Below are 15,862 nucleotides of genomic sequence, written 5' to 3'. Positions count from 1 at the left end.
AAAACAGCATTTGAATAAGTTTAGTTCAAGAGAGCACGCTGCCTTTTCCTTATAACACGCCCCGCCATGGGACAATATGAAAAGTAAATCGTACCGTGCTCTCTGATACAAATCACTTCAGAATCCTTTACAAAGGCCTTGAGAACCCCCAAATATCTTTTGGGGGAAAGAAAGCATCCTTCGACAGCAGATAAATTTGCACCAATGAAGTAAAGGCTAAGTCAGGTCTTCCATTAAAAGTGGCTTTGAAACACTTTTCTAAGCTGTTTGCTTTTTACTGCTCATACTTACTCTCTGAGTTTATATTAGATGTTGGCAGAAATTATAACAAATTAGAACATAATAAACCCATTATATCACAACTGGAGCAGTGCTTACCTACAAAACCTCTGTTAAAATTAAATCAGTCTACAAAACCAGGTTAATCTGCCACCATGCTTCACAAAGGCAACCCACTCCCACTCCCCTTCAAAAAGTGAGTCTCCTCTTTTAAGATTACTCTTATACTTCCCCTCCTTAACAAAATCCCAGTCATCAGCCAGGCAAACCCAGCTGACAGACCCCCTGAAGAACAACGTAAATACATATATGGCTATCGCCACAGGCTATTGCCTATGCATCCCCCAGTCTGCGTGTCTACTAAAAAATATTAAGCATGCTCTTGTGTCATTTAGTGCATCACGAGCCACTGGCCCATGTTTTAGTAACTTGTCAAGTATAAAGGAGAAGTTAGAGACAACCTCCCAGATAATGTTGGTTATCATTAGAAACACAGTTGCACATGTGGAACAGCATCTTCCCATGAAATCTCACCTGGACACACAGGACAACACATTCCCATGAGTTTGGAAGGGTTTTTGCAATGAACAACACACTGTACCTCCGACTCTACTATCACTCCTTCCTGAAAAAGAAGCAGATCAGACGTGTTCATAGTTAGTGTTGTGGTTGCTTTAACAAGCAAAAATCCACAATTACTAGTGGTACAATTAAAGCACGGCACATGCTGCAGAGCCCTGGATTTCAAAACCTCTTTTTGTTCTGTACCTGCTGCCTGGTATCACGATTCAGGTTAATCCACAGTCAAAAGACCCACTTGAGTCTCCCTGACTCCAGACACAGGATGTGCCTTAAAATGCATCAGGTAAAAAACCAAGCAGCTTCTTAGGAAAAGGAATCCTGCTTTATCAGGAATCCTTAGCCTCAGTAATCTGCCATGCAGCTCTGGTGAAAACAGGCCAGACACAAAGCATTCTCGTCCCTCTCCCCTTGGAGGAAAAAAGACTTAGAAAGCAGATAAAAGCATCTTGTTCTGTAAAGGGGAGACGCTTATCTTTGATGCTTCGCCTGATAAAATTAACATTTCCTGTACTTCTTGTTCAAGAAGTCAAGAGTCCTCCTGACCAAATCTGGGTGTGAGGATCTGTGCACAAAAGGCTGCTACTTTTTTTGCTGCTTGCAGCTTTGCATTTGGAGGCAAGGGAAACCTGTTTTTTAAATGTGTGGGTCTAGGGTAAACAGGATCACCCAGTTTTGCATTTAGACACTGAAACAGGCAATAAAAAATTGCTCAATTCACTAGCTAGTAGTGATCAGAGTACCTAAATTCAAGCTGTGAGTATCTTTTCATTAAGAGCAAGGAACAGAATACTGCTGCTCCAACTTCATTCTCAGTGCACTTGTCTTTAAAATCATGGGTGGGTTTCACAGAACAGAAGTATCACAGAAAAAGAGAAAAATCTTGAAACCCTTTTCTCCTATTTGTAGAAGCTCTTCATACTCATTCATCTCTCCTCTTTCCAACAGTTGCGATTCTTAGTAGCTGCCTGTTATTAAAACTGGATCAAATTATCAGCAAAAATTGCAGATCTATTCACAGACAGAAACTAAAATTACCTACATAATTACTTGTTTTGTGCCTGAAAATGGACAATCTTGCAAATTTTACGGTTGCAGATAGGTAATCTACCAAAAAAATACCACTGTGTTAACAGCACAGGAGCCCAGGAAAAGAAGATTTGGTTGTAGGTTTCCCTTAAAGAACATCCCAGGTAAAACCCATGGACACATACACACAAAAGTGTCCAATTACTAAAATAATAATTTCTATCTCAGAAAAGGCTTAACATGCTGAAAAATGAGGACTTATTTCAAGGTCAGGAAATGGCAGGGCTGCGTACCTCTCCTTCAGCAACATTTGGGTACTTAAGTCATATAAAACCTATCCTTCTGTTTGGTTATAGCCGGCCACATCTGAGTTGATTTAAACTACTTTAAATGCAAATTCCATATTGTGCTTTCGGTATAAAATATTTCAGGTTATTTGGATTGGGTAAAAAAGGCTCAGAATTTCATGGGAAAAGCTCATGACGCAATTATTACAACGCTGATGACATCCTTACCTGGCACTGGTATGTAACACAGGGATTGCTAGGGAGGTGCCATTTCATAGAGCTGTTGTACGTACTTCCTCCAAAACTGCAATCTAGAGGAAGAGACAGAAGCACGTCGGTTAGGCTGAACGCAATCATCCTGTGAGAGGCTGCTGATGAGGATCACAAAGCAGCGTCCTAAATGCGACCCATCCTCTCCCCTGGGTTAACAGAAGAGGTAGAGCTGAAAGCTGGGACGGACAAGAGGGATCGTCCCCTGGGAGGGCTGGAAGCAACCCCTGCCTCAGATGTCTGCTCCTGGTGCCTGGCTGGCCAAAATCCTTATAAACTATGACCGTTCAAGACAAATCAAAATCAGTGACAATTTACCTAAAAATGGATGTCAGTGGCTATTCTGTTGTCCATTCAGGAGCTGCTCAGCCACCCACGCACTGGACGGGGGAGAGTGAGGAGAGAGGGTAAGAGAAGAGCTGGAAATGTTCATCATCCAGCCTGGCCGTGCTATCCTCATCCATCAACCAAAACCCCCAGGAGAGCTCTTCAGCCAGCGCAGCTCAGCATGGATGCACTGACACTGGCAGAGCTACCCCTTTCTGTATATCTTTTTCGTTTTCATGATAGAAGGGATCAACATCCACATCCACTAAAAGCCATCAGGCTTTTCTGTGTGGGTGGTGAATCTCTGAGTGGGGACATTTTGGAGTCCCCCAGGTTTGGCTTTATATGTCTTTGTGTGTTATATGACAACTTTATTAAGAGAAAATAGGTTGGTTTGTCTGTGCACAGGATCGGCAAGCATTTTTTGTGCAAAATGAAGTTTCATTGAGCTGTTTGGGAAAAAAAAACATTAATTTTCACTTTTTTTTTTACATGTTCCTACTAGTTTTCTTCCCACTCCTTCACTGTTTTCTGGTATTTTGCAAAAGGGAAAACCAAAAAGGAACACAAAGTATAAAATATCTCACCAGAAAAGCAAAACTAGAAAAGACATATCAAGTGACAATAAAATATTTGTTTTAAAAGAGTTAGTTTATCAATGCAAAATTGTTTCAATTAAAAATTAATTCTTTGGAGAGCCAAAGTGTTTCTTAAAAAAACTTTTTAAAAGCAACACATACCCCATTTTCTGCAGGAAAAATGCCCATTTTCCATTTACTGTTCTGAGTTTTTTTTCCTAGTCTATTTTATTCAAAATAGGCTTGATCAAAGAGCCCATGAAACCAACAGGAGTCCTGCCAGAGACTTTGAAACACAGACATATACATAGAGTCGCCAAGCACAAAACTACATTCAGTCAAACGATGCCCACGGCATCATTCTCTTTCCACACCCTACCTCAGCAGCTACTCTAAGACATTCTCTGCTGTGCAGGGTGCACTGTCCTGAACTGCTTTGGGCTACGTTTTATGTACTTCTGAAAATAAAGGCAAGTTATCAGCCCCACACCAGGAAATGTTTGAGCCCACTGTGTAAGAAAACTTGAGGGTGACAGCTCCAAACTGCTGAGGAACTTAAAATACCCACAAAATCATTTTGTATTCAACCCCAAATTTAAAGAAAAGCTGATATGCAGAGATCATTTACAAATGTGTTAACTGCCTCCAGTTAAGATCTTAAACAAGACTTGTACTTCAGGATTTGCAGTACTCAGACATTTTTCCAAGCTAAGTACAGAGCAACACAGGAGAAATCTGCAGATGCTGTGGCCATTTCACTTACCTAAGCTAAAACAGGTATGTTTTTAAAAGAGTTGATCAGTAGTCTAAGAGCTGGCTGTGATAATTTTATCTTTGACAAATATTGAAAGGTACAAAGTATACATCTGAATCTCATATTTTTTTAAGTAGCAAAGCCCCAATGAAGCAATTCCAAGTAATAAAGAAGTGTTCAGATTTTCAGCATATTAATAAAGTTCTGCATGAGCTCTCATACACGCAGGCCAAGACGTTAAAAGAGGAACGTGAAGCCCTATACTCCTCTTACGCATTTTGAAGTCCCATTCTGAAAAACACCAAGCTAATCTCGTAGCACGGTTTCACTTACTGCCCACTGCCAACCCTGATGAATAGCAGAGCCTTTTCAATGCATTTTAGTATCCTCAAGTTGCAGAAGTCCAAGCCATACTGGCACACTGGTCCCAGTCTGAGAAAGAGCTTGCACGTGTGCTGGACACTCAAGATGGAACGAGCTGTGTTGTTAAATATCCATGTGCGTGTTTTACCAGATGTATCTGGTGTCTTCAGCACTGTGCAGAATCAAGGGCCAGGTTGGAAACTAACAACTGCAAAATACCTTGCATATTTGCTCACCAATTATGTTCTTTAATTTAAAATGTTTTCTCTGTAAGAAAGCTAATGACCCTGGGCTAATCTGCAGGTACAGATGTATATATTAAACTGAAATTTTCAGTTCAAGGTTTAGTCTGGTTGAGAAAGCATGAAGGTGAGGACTGCATGAGTGCAGTCACCACTGCTCTCACCTGAAGTGCATATTCAAGCTATGCTACAAAATCCTCTGCCCCGCAGCACCAGCCGTTGTCCCTGTGGAAAGCAGCAAGAGGGGAGCCGAACTCCACCTGCCCGCGAGCCACTTCTGTCACTGATACAAGGTGCTGGCAGCACTGGGGGACAGCACACCAGAAGTAGCTATGGCAGGGAGAGCTTGCAGGCAGCAAAACGGAAATTTAGAAATGGAGACCAGGATGGCAAAGTCTGAAGAAGCACGGGAGATACTAAAACTGCTCCCGAGCTCTGGCACAGGCCAGCAGGTTGAATAAGGGAGTCAGAGCAGCATCATGCAAGCACCAACGCGAGGCACGGTGGGAGCTGGATTTCATCAGATGCTCAGTTGAAGAAAAGAGCACAAAGGAGGGGGAGAGTTAGCCTGTAAGACAGGCAGGCTGGACGAGAGCTGAGGGAAGGCTGAAGGTCAGGCAAACTGAAGACAGAGCAAGAAAGGAGGTGCTTTACAATCTCCGGGTGAGATTTTAACCTGTCCCTGACCAGAGGTGTGCCCTGACACCCTGCCCTTTGCATGCCCCAGAGCTACACCCACCGCTCACTCTTCAAAAGGAAAAGGAAAAAAAGCCCACATACCAGCTAGTTTTTCTGAACCTCACTTTCAATGTACAAATCTCTCAGCGGACACCTGCAAACATATACCCGGACTTTCCTAGCCCACCTATTCATAGCATGGAAGTTTATGAGCCTCACGTAAATTCAGCTGAGTTGAAAGCCACCTGCCTCCATGCGCCAACTCAGTTGAGCCATTCTACCTCATCCATGGTTAAAGGTCCATCATACTTGGCTTGGAAAGTAGCAGTCACTGAATATCTCATGTCCAAAGGCATCAGCAAAGTCCCTGATGCCAATTTCTACAACCAAGCATGGCGGAACATACTTCAATTTTCTAAAAGCCATTTTAATTCCCTTTGGAAATATTATTACATTAACTACTGTCTCCATCCACCATTTGAAAGGGAGAACAGGAGAAAATAATAGATCAAGAAAGATCAGAGCTTAGCACAATCACTTAAATGCCGTCCACTTACTTCTGCCTGAATACACACTTAAAACAAAACTTTAAAAGAAAGGGCTACAGAGGAGGTTTTCAAGAGGGAAACCCGAAAAGCCTGAGAATGTTCTAAGTAGTACATGAAAAGTAACAGATTCGACATTAATAGGTAAATTTGATCCCGTGACGTTAAACCCCATAAGGAAAACCTTTAGGATTCCACATATGGAAGGAAGTTAAATATCAGTGGTCTATATCAATTTTCATTTGAATCACTAAGGTGATTCATATCAGTCAAGGAGCGTGTCCTAATTTTTTAGTCTTTCCTGCTTCTTTCTTTAAGAATAGCTGGTGTTTTATTAATGTAAAATATTAACTTTCGGTTAGTTGTAGGTTTTGTTCCTATTACCTTCTTCAAGCCAAATAGTTCAGATAAGCAACTTTCAGCTTGCATGTTTAGCCAGGACTTATCTGAATCAAACCACACAACTGAATACTTTGAAGTTGGTCAATTATTTTATATGCAGTGGAAACTGCTAATTACCTTCTAGTTACCTCATAAAGGCAAAATGATCCTCTAGACTTGAGTCATTCCTGCACAAAAAATGACGATGAAATGCCTTTGGCTGATTTATTTGAAAGAGAGCAATTTAATTCCAAAACAAGCATCCCCACACAGAATTGGACTGGAATAACAAAAGAGGCAAATTATAGCAGATTTTGTTATTGGCATGTGGACAAGTTGACAATCAGGAAGCCATTTGTCTTTCCAAATCCAGTAACATTGTTAAATGACCCTTTTTTTCTTCCCCAGACACCCCAGCACAGAGCAGTGTCATGAAGATAGGGAAATTGACTGTAAGAACATTTTAGTAGTGCTAAAGCGCAACCAGTGTCCTCAGGAGTTCATTAAAAACAAGCCTTTATTACTCAATTTGACATTGCCTAATAAGATTCCAGAAGAGATTTCTGCTTATTTTAAGCTAATGAGAATTTTATAGACAAGTCATTTCCTTATTCTCCCAAGTAAAAGTGATAGATTGGTGCACAATAGTCTGGCTCCCCATCCCTCATCTCTTCAGCATCTTTCTTCTCCTATTAAGCCTTTTTGTTGCTTTCCCTCCACTTTCTATTTAAAAAAGTAACCTCTTTATTGGCATGGAAAATAAACATTAGGAAAAAGAAAACATTCGGAAGACATGTTTTATTTAGTGTGTGATAAATTAATCCTCAGGGAGGTATCCAGGCATGCTAACACTAAATACCAGTTCTAGCCAAAAAAAAACCAAAAAAAAACCCCCCACAAAAAAACCCCACACACAAAAAAAAAAACACCAACTTGCACATTCTGCAGTATTTCCCTGGCATGAAATCTGTTGGCCAAAATAAGAGAACTGTGAATCAGACATACACCTATTATAAAATATATTTTCACGTCTTAATGATGGTAAAGCCATTGACAGCTACTAGAAAATTAAACTTCCTATTGGGTAACCCTGGTCTTCATTTGTCAACACAGAAGCATGAAAATATATACAAAATCTCCTATGCTTATTAAGTCTAACTCTAAACAGTGAAAGTCCAACTCTTCCCTCTGTAACTGAGTACAATCAAACCTATTTGCAGCCGAGCTATCGCAATTACAATACCCAAGGGACAGGAGGCGCAGGGGCCATATAAAGGGCGTACAACACAGCAGAGTAAAGTGGCCACGGGGGTGAGCTGTGCCGGGACTGCACCGTTCACAGGCATATGATGCAAAGCAGCTCATATTCGCTGAGCAAATAGCAGCAGAAACAAAGACATCAACTCCTCCCCGTGCTGTTTTTGCCCTCTCCACCCCACTGGAACTGAATTTCACCTTCCCAAATGTCTTGTGTCTCACAAATATGTATATAGGGGGAAAAAAGTCACTCTGCAGGGTCCATAAGAACCTTGCGATCCAAAATGCCATATAGTTAGAGCCGCCATTGAATCTTGAGCTGATACTGGATGTGCTTGCCAAGCCTGGCAGCTGGAGAACTGTGACCTCTCATGGTTACGAGGGGTGTCATGAATGACATTGCCTGGCGACACCGTTACTTGCCATTTATACTCAATTTCGTCACACCAGCAAAATCATTCATGATCAGTACAGTTTACAGCTTGAAATTTAAACGGTAAAATAAATTCTTATTCCAGTATTTTGTCCTAAGATGTTTATCGTGTTGTTCCAGAGAAACGTTACATGTGAATGTTGTGTGAAGCCTCCACCCTGGTCTTCAGTTTCCTTTTACTTTGCTGCAGTGGACACAATGTCCACAGACAAGGTACAAGTGCATCCACGTATCACCACGGAGGTCTCGTGCTATTTCCTAATGCAGGCACCCTGAACAACTTCTCTGTGACTGTAAAAGTCTGGGTAAGTGACGTTTGACTGCAAAAGTATTTATGACAACATGACAAGACAGTTCATTAAAAGCTTCTTACATAAATGGAAAATTATATTAACCAAGGTAATACAAAAATCTGAAATTTGAGGCGCTACTGAACACAATAGCATACACCAGATATTCAAGGGATATTAAATGTATGTGCTAAGACCTTTGTAAGAAGAGTTAACTCAAAGGAAGGATGGAAGGATAGAGACCTTTGTTAGGCATAAGCAGAAGTAATCAAAGCTGGCACCATGGTGATACTGGATGATACTGTCCTTCGCGGCTATACGTCACTGCTTCAAAATCCCTGCCTTTACTTGAAATACAAAGCTAGAAACTGAATGAACGTTGAGACGAACCTGTACCTCCAGCCTCAAGAAACAGGTCTCCTGCTTTAAAGCTGGAGCATATTACCAAGAGACTGAGAGACAGTGAGAAAGGCCAAGAGAAAAGTTAAGATTGATTATGTCCCCAAACCATCTCTTTCCATAACCAGTCTCTGACAGATGCAGGGCTAGATTATTCAGATGAAGGTGAAAAAGATTTTAGTAGGAAAATATATAATTATCTTCCCCGCCCATCCCCCTCCATCCATGTATTAGGTTGCACCCTTGTCTCTGCAAACTTGCCTTAGAGCATGCGAGGATGGGCTGCAAGTTATAATGCCTCATCAGGGCCCCACACAAAGGGTGCCCCGGTCAGTCTTACACAGCAGGGCACCAAACGGGTATCGGGTATCTCATACTAGGGGACAGGCGAACAAAGTGCCAAATGTACGTATGGTTCCTGCAGGGTGTTAGTAGAGTAGCCAGAACACTGATAAACTCATAATCTCCCTCTAACTTCCTTTGCAAGCCAGCCCTAATAGTTGAAATTGGCTGCAATCCTCAACCATAATATTTGATATCCTTTCCAAGAAATGCACAATTAACTGCGATAGCTTTGGATATTCAATATTCAGGGGAACTAGCGCTGCTGTTGCCTGGGCTGTGATTCCATTCTCTAGTAGACTCCAGATCAGTGGAGCACAGCATGTGAAGCTCTAAGTTCATTAATTTTTTTTTTTAAAAAAACACAACAAAAAACGCCACAGTAACTCTCAAAAGTTAACAAGGGCAGAAAAAGCAAAATTGCACATGGGAAGTGAAAGAAACTTCAAAACAACAAATCGTATCTGTTATAAAAGATACCCACCAATTTTGTCTTTGCACATCCATGGAAGATTCAAATTCTTAAGATAAAAAAATAGGATATGGTACACAATTTTAGAAATGCAAACTTTATGCAGCCCTGAGCCGGTAATACACTCCTTCAGAGAGCAAATAACTTATTATTAGAGGTGTAGAGAGCTCTATATCCAAGTGACAGGTTTCCATCCAACTAAATAAGAAAATGCTGCCAAATCTGTTTCTATAATCTCAACGATCTCATATGTTTTCATTAAACATATTAAATAAAATAAGAGATGAAAAGTGGCCTATTTATCCTATGCTAAAGCAATAAGAGGGCTTAATTTTTTAATATTTTTAAAATGAATACTATGCTAGAGGTATATATTATGTTTTATAAACTACAGTAAGTATCTGTCAGAAGAATAATCTCACTGGAAGTTTTCACTATTATACTTAGTTGTTTGCATTCTCCTTGCAGCAGGGAACCATAATCATAGGCCCACATTTCTCTGTTCCAGACTTTGCACAAACACACAGCAAAAGAGAGCCTTGCCCCACCGACTTTACTATGCAAGGTCCTACGAGCCTAAAGTCAAGAATAGTGTTAAAAAACATTGCTAGTCCAGAGGATTAAAATCTTAAGTAAAGCCAAATCTCTTAATATGTTAGGGATTACTTGTTGTTTCCACCACAATTGATTTTCTGATTGCCAAAGCTATACTTGCTGCTGTTTCTTACTTTTTTTGTTTATTAAGAAAAAGGAAGAAAGTGTTAGTAATTATCTAAGTAGCACACAAATACCCAAATGGAAGCAAGGGAGTTCTGCTCAGCACACAACCATTTGGAGGAAAAATTCTCTACCGACAATTCAGTTTCTCCTGTATGCAAAGCTCTAAACACGGGAGTTCAGCTGGATGCACCATTGCAGGGGTACAGTATTTCTTCGTTTCAGACGACTACTTTGCTATCAGAGATACTGGGCCTACGTATCCAGTCCTCATGCACTCCTCATAATAGAATAAAATATCCTGGCAGCAATGTCACAAATGACTCATGAGTGGTGGCTTCCTTCCTACACAAGCCAATTCTGGAAACATACCCTTTGGTCTTGATGTTATCCTCCTGATGTTGTACTCAAATGACAGAAGCCATTCATCCATTCATTCATTCCTTCACACGGTACAAAGACGTGAAGCTGTCAAAGAGAGCTGGCAATAGCCCGTAAGGCCCGATTAAGCTTTTCTAGGCTTTGGGAATGAATCCAAGAAAAAAGCCATCAGGTTCTGATGTCTTTGTAACATTTTGTTCGGGTTTAGATGAAATGCAACAAGTTTAAAAAAAAAAAAAAAACACCAAAAAAATCCCTGTTTCCCTTTTCCTGCCTGCATTCCCTATGGGCACTCTGGCAGCTTGACAAAATAGTGACTGAGAACAAGCGCTGCAGGGCCAAGTCCCGGCTGCCGCTGAGCTCCACACGGGGAGTGCCGGGGAGCGGTTGGGACACCAAAGGGAGTAGTTGAAGTGCTATGCAGCCAGGCTGGCGTTTGCACCCTCGATTCCCCAAATACTCCCCACGGGACACTCATTTTGGGTTTTGCACAGAACAGAGCACAAGCTTCAGCAGCATTGAGTGGCAAGAGAACAAGCAGCTTCCCCAGGGGTAGAGGTGTTTCCATCAGCCTCTTCCCAAGGCACCAGAATAACTTGGTGACAATCTGTGGTGTCAGGACTGCTGTAGTTATACAGCTGCATATTTAACTTTACCTTTCAGAAAGAGCAGAAAAACTTATTCAGAAATTTCGCATTTACTTTGAAAATTAAGCCTTTTTTTTTTTTTAATTCTGAAATTTAAAGCTGTTCTTGCATCTTAAGTACATAGGAACTGCCGTCTTGGATCAGACCAAATGTCCTTGTAGCCAAAATTCAGTTTTCCCTTTGGAAAGCTCCTAAGGGTTGAGCCGATCCTGCTACAGAAGTGTCTTTTATAACACTGAGAAACAGTTGTTAATAGGTAACTGTCAACTCAGAGCCCAGCATTATATTTGTACAGTTAGGACTGTTTCGTCCTGTGTGCACCCATTTATTCTCATCCGCACTAACTTCCTTTGCCGTTTTGTCATCAGTTGTTCAATGTCCCAAGAACCTTCTGCAACTCCTCGCAGGCAGCCCTCCTCCTTTACTACAGTGAAGAGGTCAGGTCAGCAGCAGCAAACCTGGTGACTCTCTTCGCCCCTTTTCTAGATCATTTTTGAGAACGTTGACAAGTTGAGATCTTTGCAAGGATCTGCTGGTAGCCTTTTTCCATTACGAAAATAACCATTCATAGTCACCACCTGTTAGTTTTTCATTGGTAAGTTTCTCTACAAACTGCTTAGTTTCTTTGGTAGTGTTTTGTTGGATGCCTATTAGAAATCCAGGAATATCACATCAGTTGGATCTTTCTGTCCATATACTTATGATAAATTTGAATGACTAGCATTTTTGTAAGACATACCTCTTCCCTCTTATATTACAATTATCCATGTGCCTCCTAATTCTGTTTTTGAACAGTTTCTATAAATTTTCCTGTTAGAGATGTCAGGTGTACCAATCTGCAGATGCCAGGCTCAAGCCTATTAATGTTCTGTAGGAACTCACTCAATTCAGGATAAACAGAATATCTCACAAGGACTCTGAATTAAAGTTTCCATCTAATGATAATAGCCCATACGCACTAATATCTGTATTCCCAACTTTGAAACATTAATCTTCTTCAGCGTAGAATTGTTTTGTATGCATACGTGCACATACGCATATGTGTGAATATAAAATTTTCATGCAGTTGACCAACCACGCATCCCTTTATTGAAATGGAGAATCAACCTCCAGCTTAAACAAACCAATGTTTAGGAATCTTTTGCTATAAAGCTGACAGTAAACATAATTTGACAAAAGAAATAAATTACATTTAATTTACGTAAAACTTGTAACTACAAATTCTTACTCTTTCAGTAATGCTTTAATTTTTTTTCTTCATTCATTTCCTTTTCTTTTAAGTGTCAGACTTTTAGACAAATCCTCGAATTGGGGCTTGCCAAACCTATTCCAAAGTCGCACCACAGAAGCAAATCATGAGCACAGCAGCTAACAAACCTCTGCAACCATCCAGGAAAAACACATATCCATCATATGTCTCTTCCGTCTGAATTTCAGTGTAATCTGTTTTCCTGCATTTGTATTTCCTCTGGGAGGCAATAAATGCTTGCATTTCCCAACAATTTATCCTACCCTATCTTCCTCCCAAAACCACTCTATCACCACTGGGGAATTAAAAAACAGAGAAAAAATAAAGGAAAGTAAAGCTCTTTGAATCTGACATTCTTCACCTCATTGACTGCATCAGCAGACTCTCAGCAAAATTAGTGTTTTAGAGCATATTACTTACTGTATCGATATAAAAAAGACTAGTTTTCAACTTCATCTACTTGCACATTTTTCATGTGGATAAGCATGGCAGTTACATGCCATACATGCTCACACAATGAAATTATTAATTTTTTGTATTTGATAATTAGCTCATTCTAAAGAGCTTGGAAGATACGCTCTTGGTCAATAAATAAATGTACAATGTTCAGATTGTTGCCCATTTTGGCTTTAATAAAAATGTCCACAATATTATTATTTGAATAAGGAAATATTTATTAAAATGAATAGAATTTGGTTGATTTGTTTCTAGTATAGGGAGAGAGAAAAATAGTCACAGATAATTACTCTGCTCTTTATTACTCAGAAGCATTATTCCTATTCTGTTCAACCACACAAAAAGTTTAAGGAATTCCTATTGACCGGTGACTACTAGCAGATTGATTTTGACCTAAAATATTTCTCATAGATAAAGTTAGAACAGGCGATACCTCTCAAAAGACTGACAACATACCAATGAAGTATAATAAAGATGTATTTCTAAAGGATTGTCGTTGTGCAAGAACTAATAATTACAGGATGAATATGTGAATTTATGCATCTCCACCAGCTTTGGAAACATTGATTTTAATTGTGGTTACTGCCCTTTTCAAGCCTCTGGTGACAGCCAAGTCCCAGCTGAGAAGCTCCCCACTCTGTCCTATCTCTGGCAACATAAATGTGAACTGATATCATTTTAAAGAGAGGGAAACAACAGGAAGGGAACCCCACCTTTGCAACGCTCACAGCAAGCTCCTCTCTGCTTAATTACGAGAGCACAGTCCTTGGAGAGCATCGGACACTTCTCTCTCTTGCATGTCACTTCCTTATTCTGGGAAAAAAAAAAAAAAAAGACAAAAGCTATTGCAAGCAAACCAAATTCACGGCTCAGTTCCCTGCAACTCAGAAAATAAAACATGAGGCTAGCAATTTGCTCTTTCACTTCAGGAGAGGTCCTTGTGATTCAAAACACCTTTCTCCCCTTGAAGGAACGCAGTAGAAGACAATCTGAATTATTCAGGACCTCAAGTAAATGGTGTTTAAATTCCACTTAGACAGTAATTCATAACTGTTACCTATCATAGTACAGAAAATGGGCTCCACTGGAGAAATTCACTTTACTTAAATGAACATGTGATGCACTTGTTAAAATATCCTCGGGGTCTTGAGGTGCTGCCCCATGAACTGCACAGCTCAGGAATCGTTTCTCATGGTGACAAAAGGACAGATGGCTGAGGAAGAGGTGGCAATCTCAGAGAAAACAAAACTCTCTACCATTGCTGAAAGTCATTTTTCACTGGCGGTATTACCTAGCTACCCAGAGGGTCTTCAAAAGAGCCTGCTGTATACTATAGTAGAAAAGAGACTACTGTAATTCATCTTTCTCCCCAAAATGCTGAAAATTGATGAAACAACACAAACAGGCAGAATCACCGTACATTATAGTGTCATCCTTCTATGGCAAAAAAACAGCGATGGCCAAGGCCAAAGAGCATGTTGACCACATTAAGGAATGTCAATAGAGGATGTGCGACAGTGGGCAGGAGAAATATTCCATTTATAGCCTGGCTTGCCCCTGTGGTGTCAACCCTTCTGGTTATCCCTGACTTTAAACGAGGGCAGAAAACAATTACTTTGGGGGTTTTTTTTCAGTAAAATTTTGCTACTTGAAATTCCTGACTGAAAGTAGCCCTCTGAAGTGACCTCCACCTATAATTAGTAGCTCAGTTCATTAAGTGACACAGGTGGCCATTTACTAGATGCAAGCACCCTCCTCACCCAATGTTATGACTTAATTAGAGACCAAAAAATCAAAGGGCTTGAAAAATGTAAATCATAAAACTAAAGGAGAAGAAACTGTGCTTTCCAGTCTTTTTCTTTTGCTCCCAGTGGCCTTATTCAAGGTGCCTGTGAAGGATAACACGCAGCTTTTATTACACTCCACCTCTTTGTCTAAAATCAGAGGTTTATTTTCTTCAAAGTCACTGCCTGATCTGATGGGAGCTATAAAGGCATTTCAATCTTATCAGTGTTTAAATGAGGGCTCACTCTCACCAAGCCCGTGTGAAATCAGCAAATGAGAGTCAGGCCCTAAAGCGCAGCTGCAGCGACACAAACGACTACTGTAAAAAGCCAGGTCACTGCTACATGCTGGCTGCTCTGCATCACTCCAGCACTGCGGAGCAACCATAAATGCAATTTAACTGGTGAGTTAAGCTGAATTTATCTCAGCTCTGGACTGGCACAAAGCAGCCACGGCACAGCAGCGCAACTGGCTCAACAACTTCTTTTTAGAGCGAAGGGTGAAATCTTGATTCCCCTTATGTGAACGTAGTACCCCGTCTTTGCCTCCGTAAAGCCTGTTGAAGGGCAGTAGAATCACGTTTACCAAATCAACTACACACAGTCTGTATTTTAAAGGGTTCTGCTAAGATCTGATTCTCTTTAATGAGAGTTTGCTCAAGGAAAGAATTAATAAGCCTCGCGGCCCTGTTACCTTTATCTGTGGGAAAATCTTCCGCACAGTGAAAGCGGGTTTGAAGGAAGGGCAGAATCCAGTTTAGAGTGTGTTCCTTTGGAGAATGTGATTTACCCAGCTGCAGCATGCATCATGGACCTCTGCAAGGTGCGAGATGTACGGTGCCCTTCTGGGCCAACCCAGCTGGGTAGGACTCCCATCAGGGGGTCTAGCAGGCAGCTACCCATCAGACTCCCTCTTCAAAGGGGGAAATCATTATTGGGGATGGCAGGGAGAGGGACAAGAATTAGAACACAGTTCTGTATTCCTTTTTGTTCCCTGATTCCCAGGAGACTCCTGGGGCAAATGACTCATGCAGCCCAGCTTCCCAGACAGCTTCTTGCCCTCTCCCCAGAGCACCAGCTGCCTCCCTCTGCCCTCAGGTACATCCTGACATGGTTGCTTCTT

General features: G+C 40.9%; 1 protein-coding gene across 1 annotated transcript in view; it reads right to left on the bottom strand.

The window, feature by feature from the left end:
* The window catches only part of BMPER (BMP binding endothelial regulator), a 148,155-nt gene that overhangs the window by 109,854 nt on the left and 22,439 nt on the right, over positions 1–15,862 (bottom strand). Inside the window, exons 3-5 of the mRNA XM_075143059.1 lie at positions 13,669–13,768; positions 2,403–2,485; positions 814–904 (exon numbers count right to left, since the gene is read on the bottom strand). Of these exons, the coding sequence (XP_074999160.1) occupies positions 814–904; positions 2,403–2,485; positions 13,669–13,768 (274 nt within the window). The remainder of the gene's footprint in view (positions 1–813; positions 905–2,402; positions 2,486–13,668; positions 13,769–15,862) is intronic.

This window comes from Calonectris borealis, chromosome 2 (assembly GCF_964195595.1).
Source record: "Calonectris borealis chromosome 2, bCalBor7.hap1.2, whole genome shotgun sequence".
In the NCBI taxonomy this organism is placed as follows: Eukaryota; Metazoa; Chordata; class Aves; order Procellariiformes; family Procellariidae; genus Calonectris; species Calonectris borealis.
This window is presented reverse-complemented; position numbering and strand designations above follow the sequence as displayed.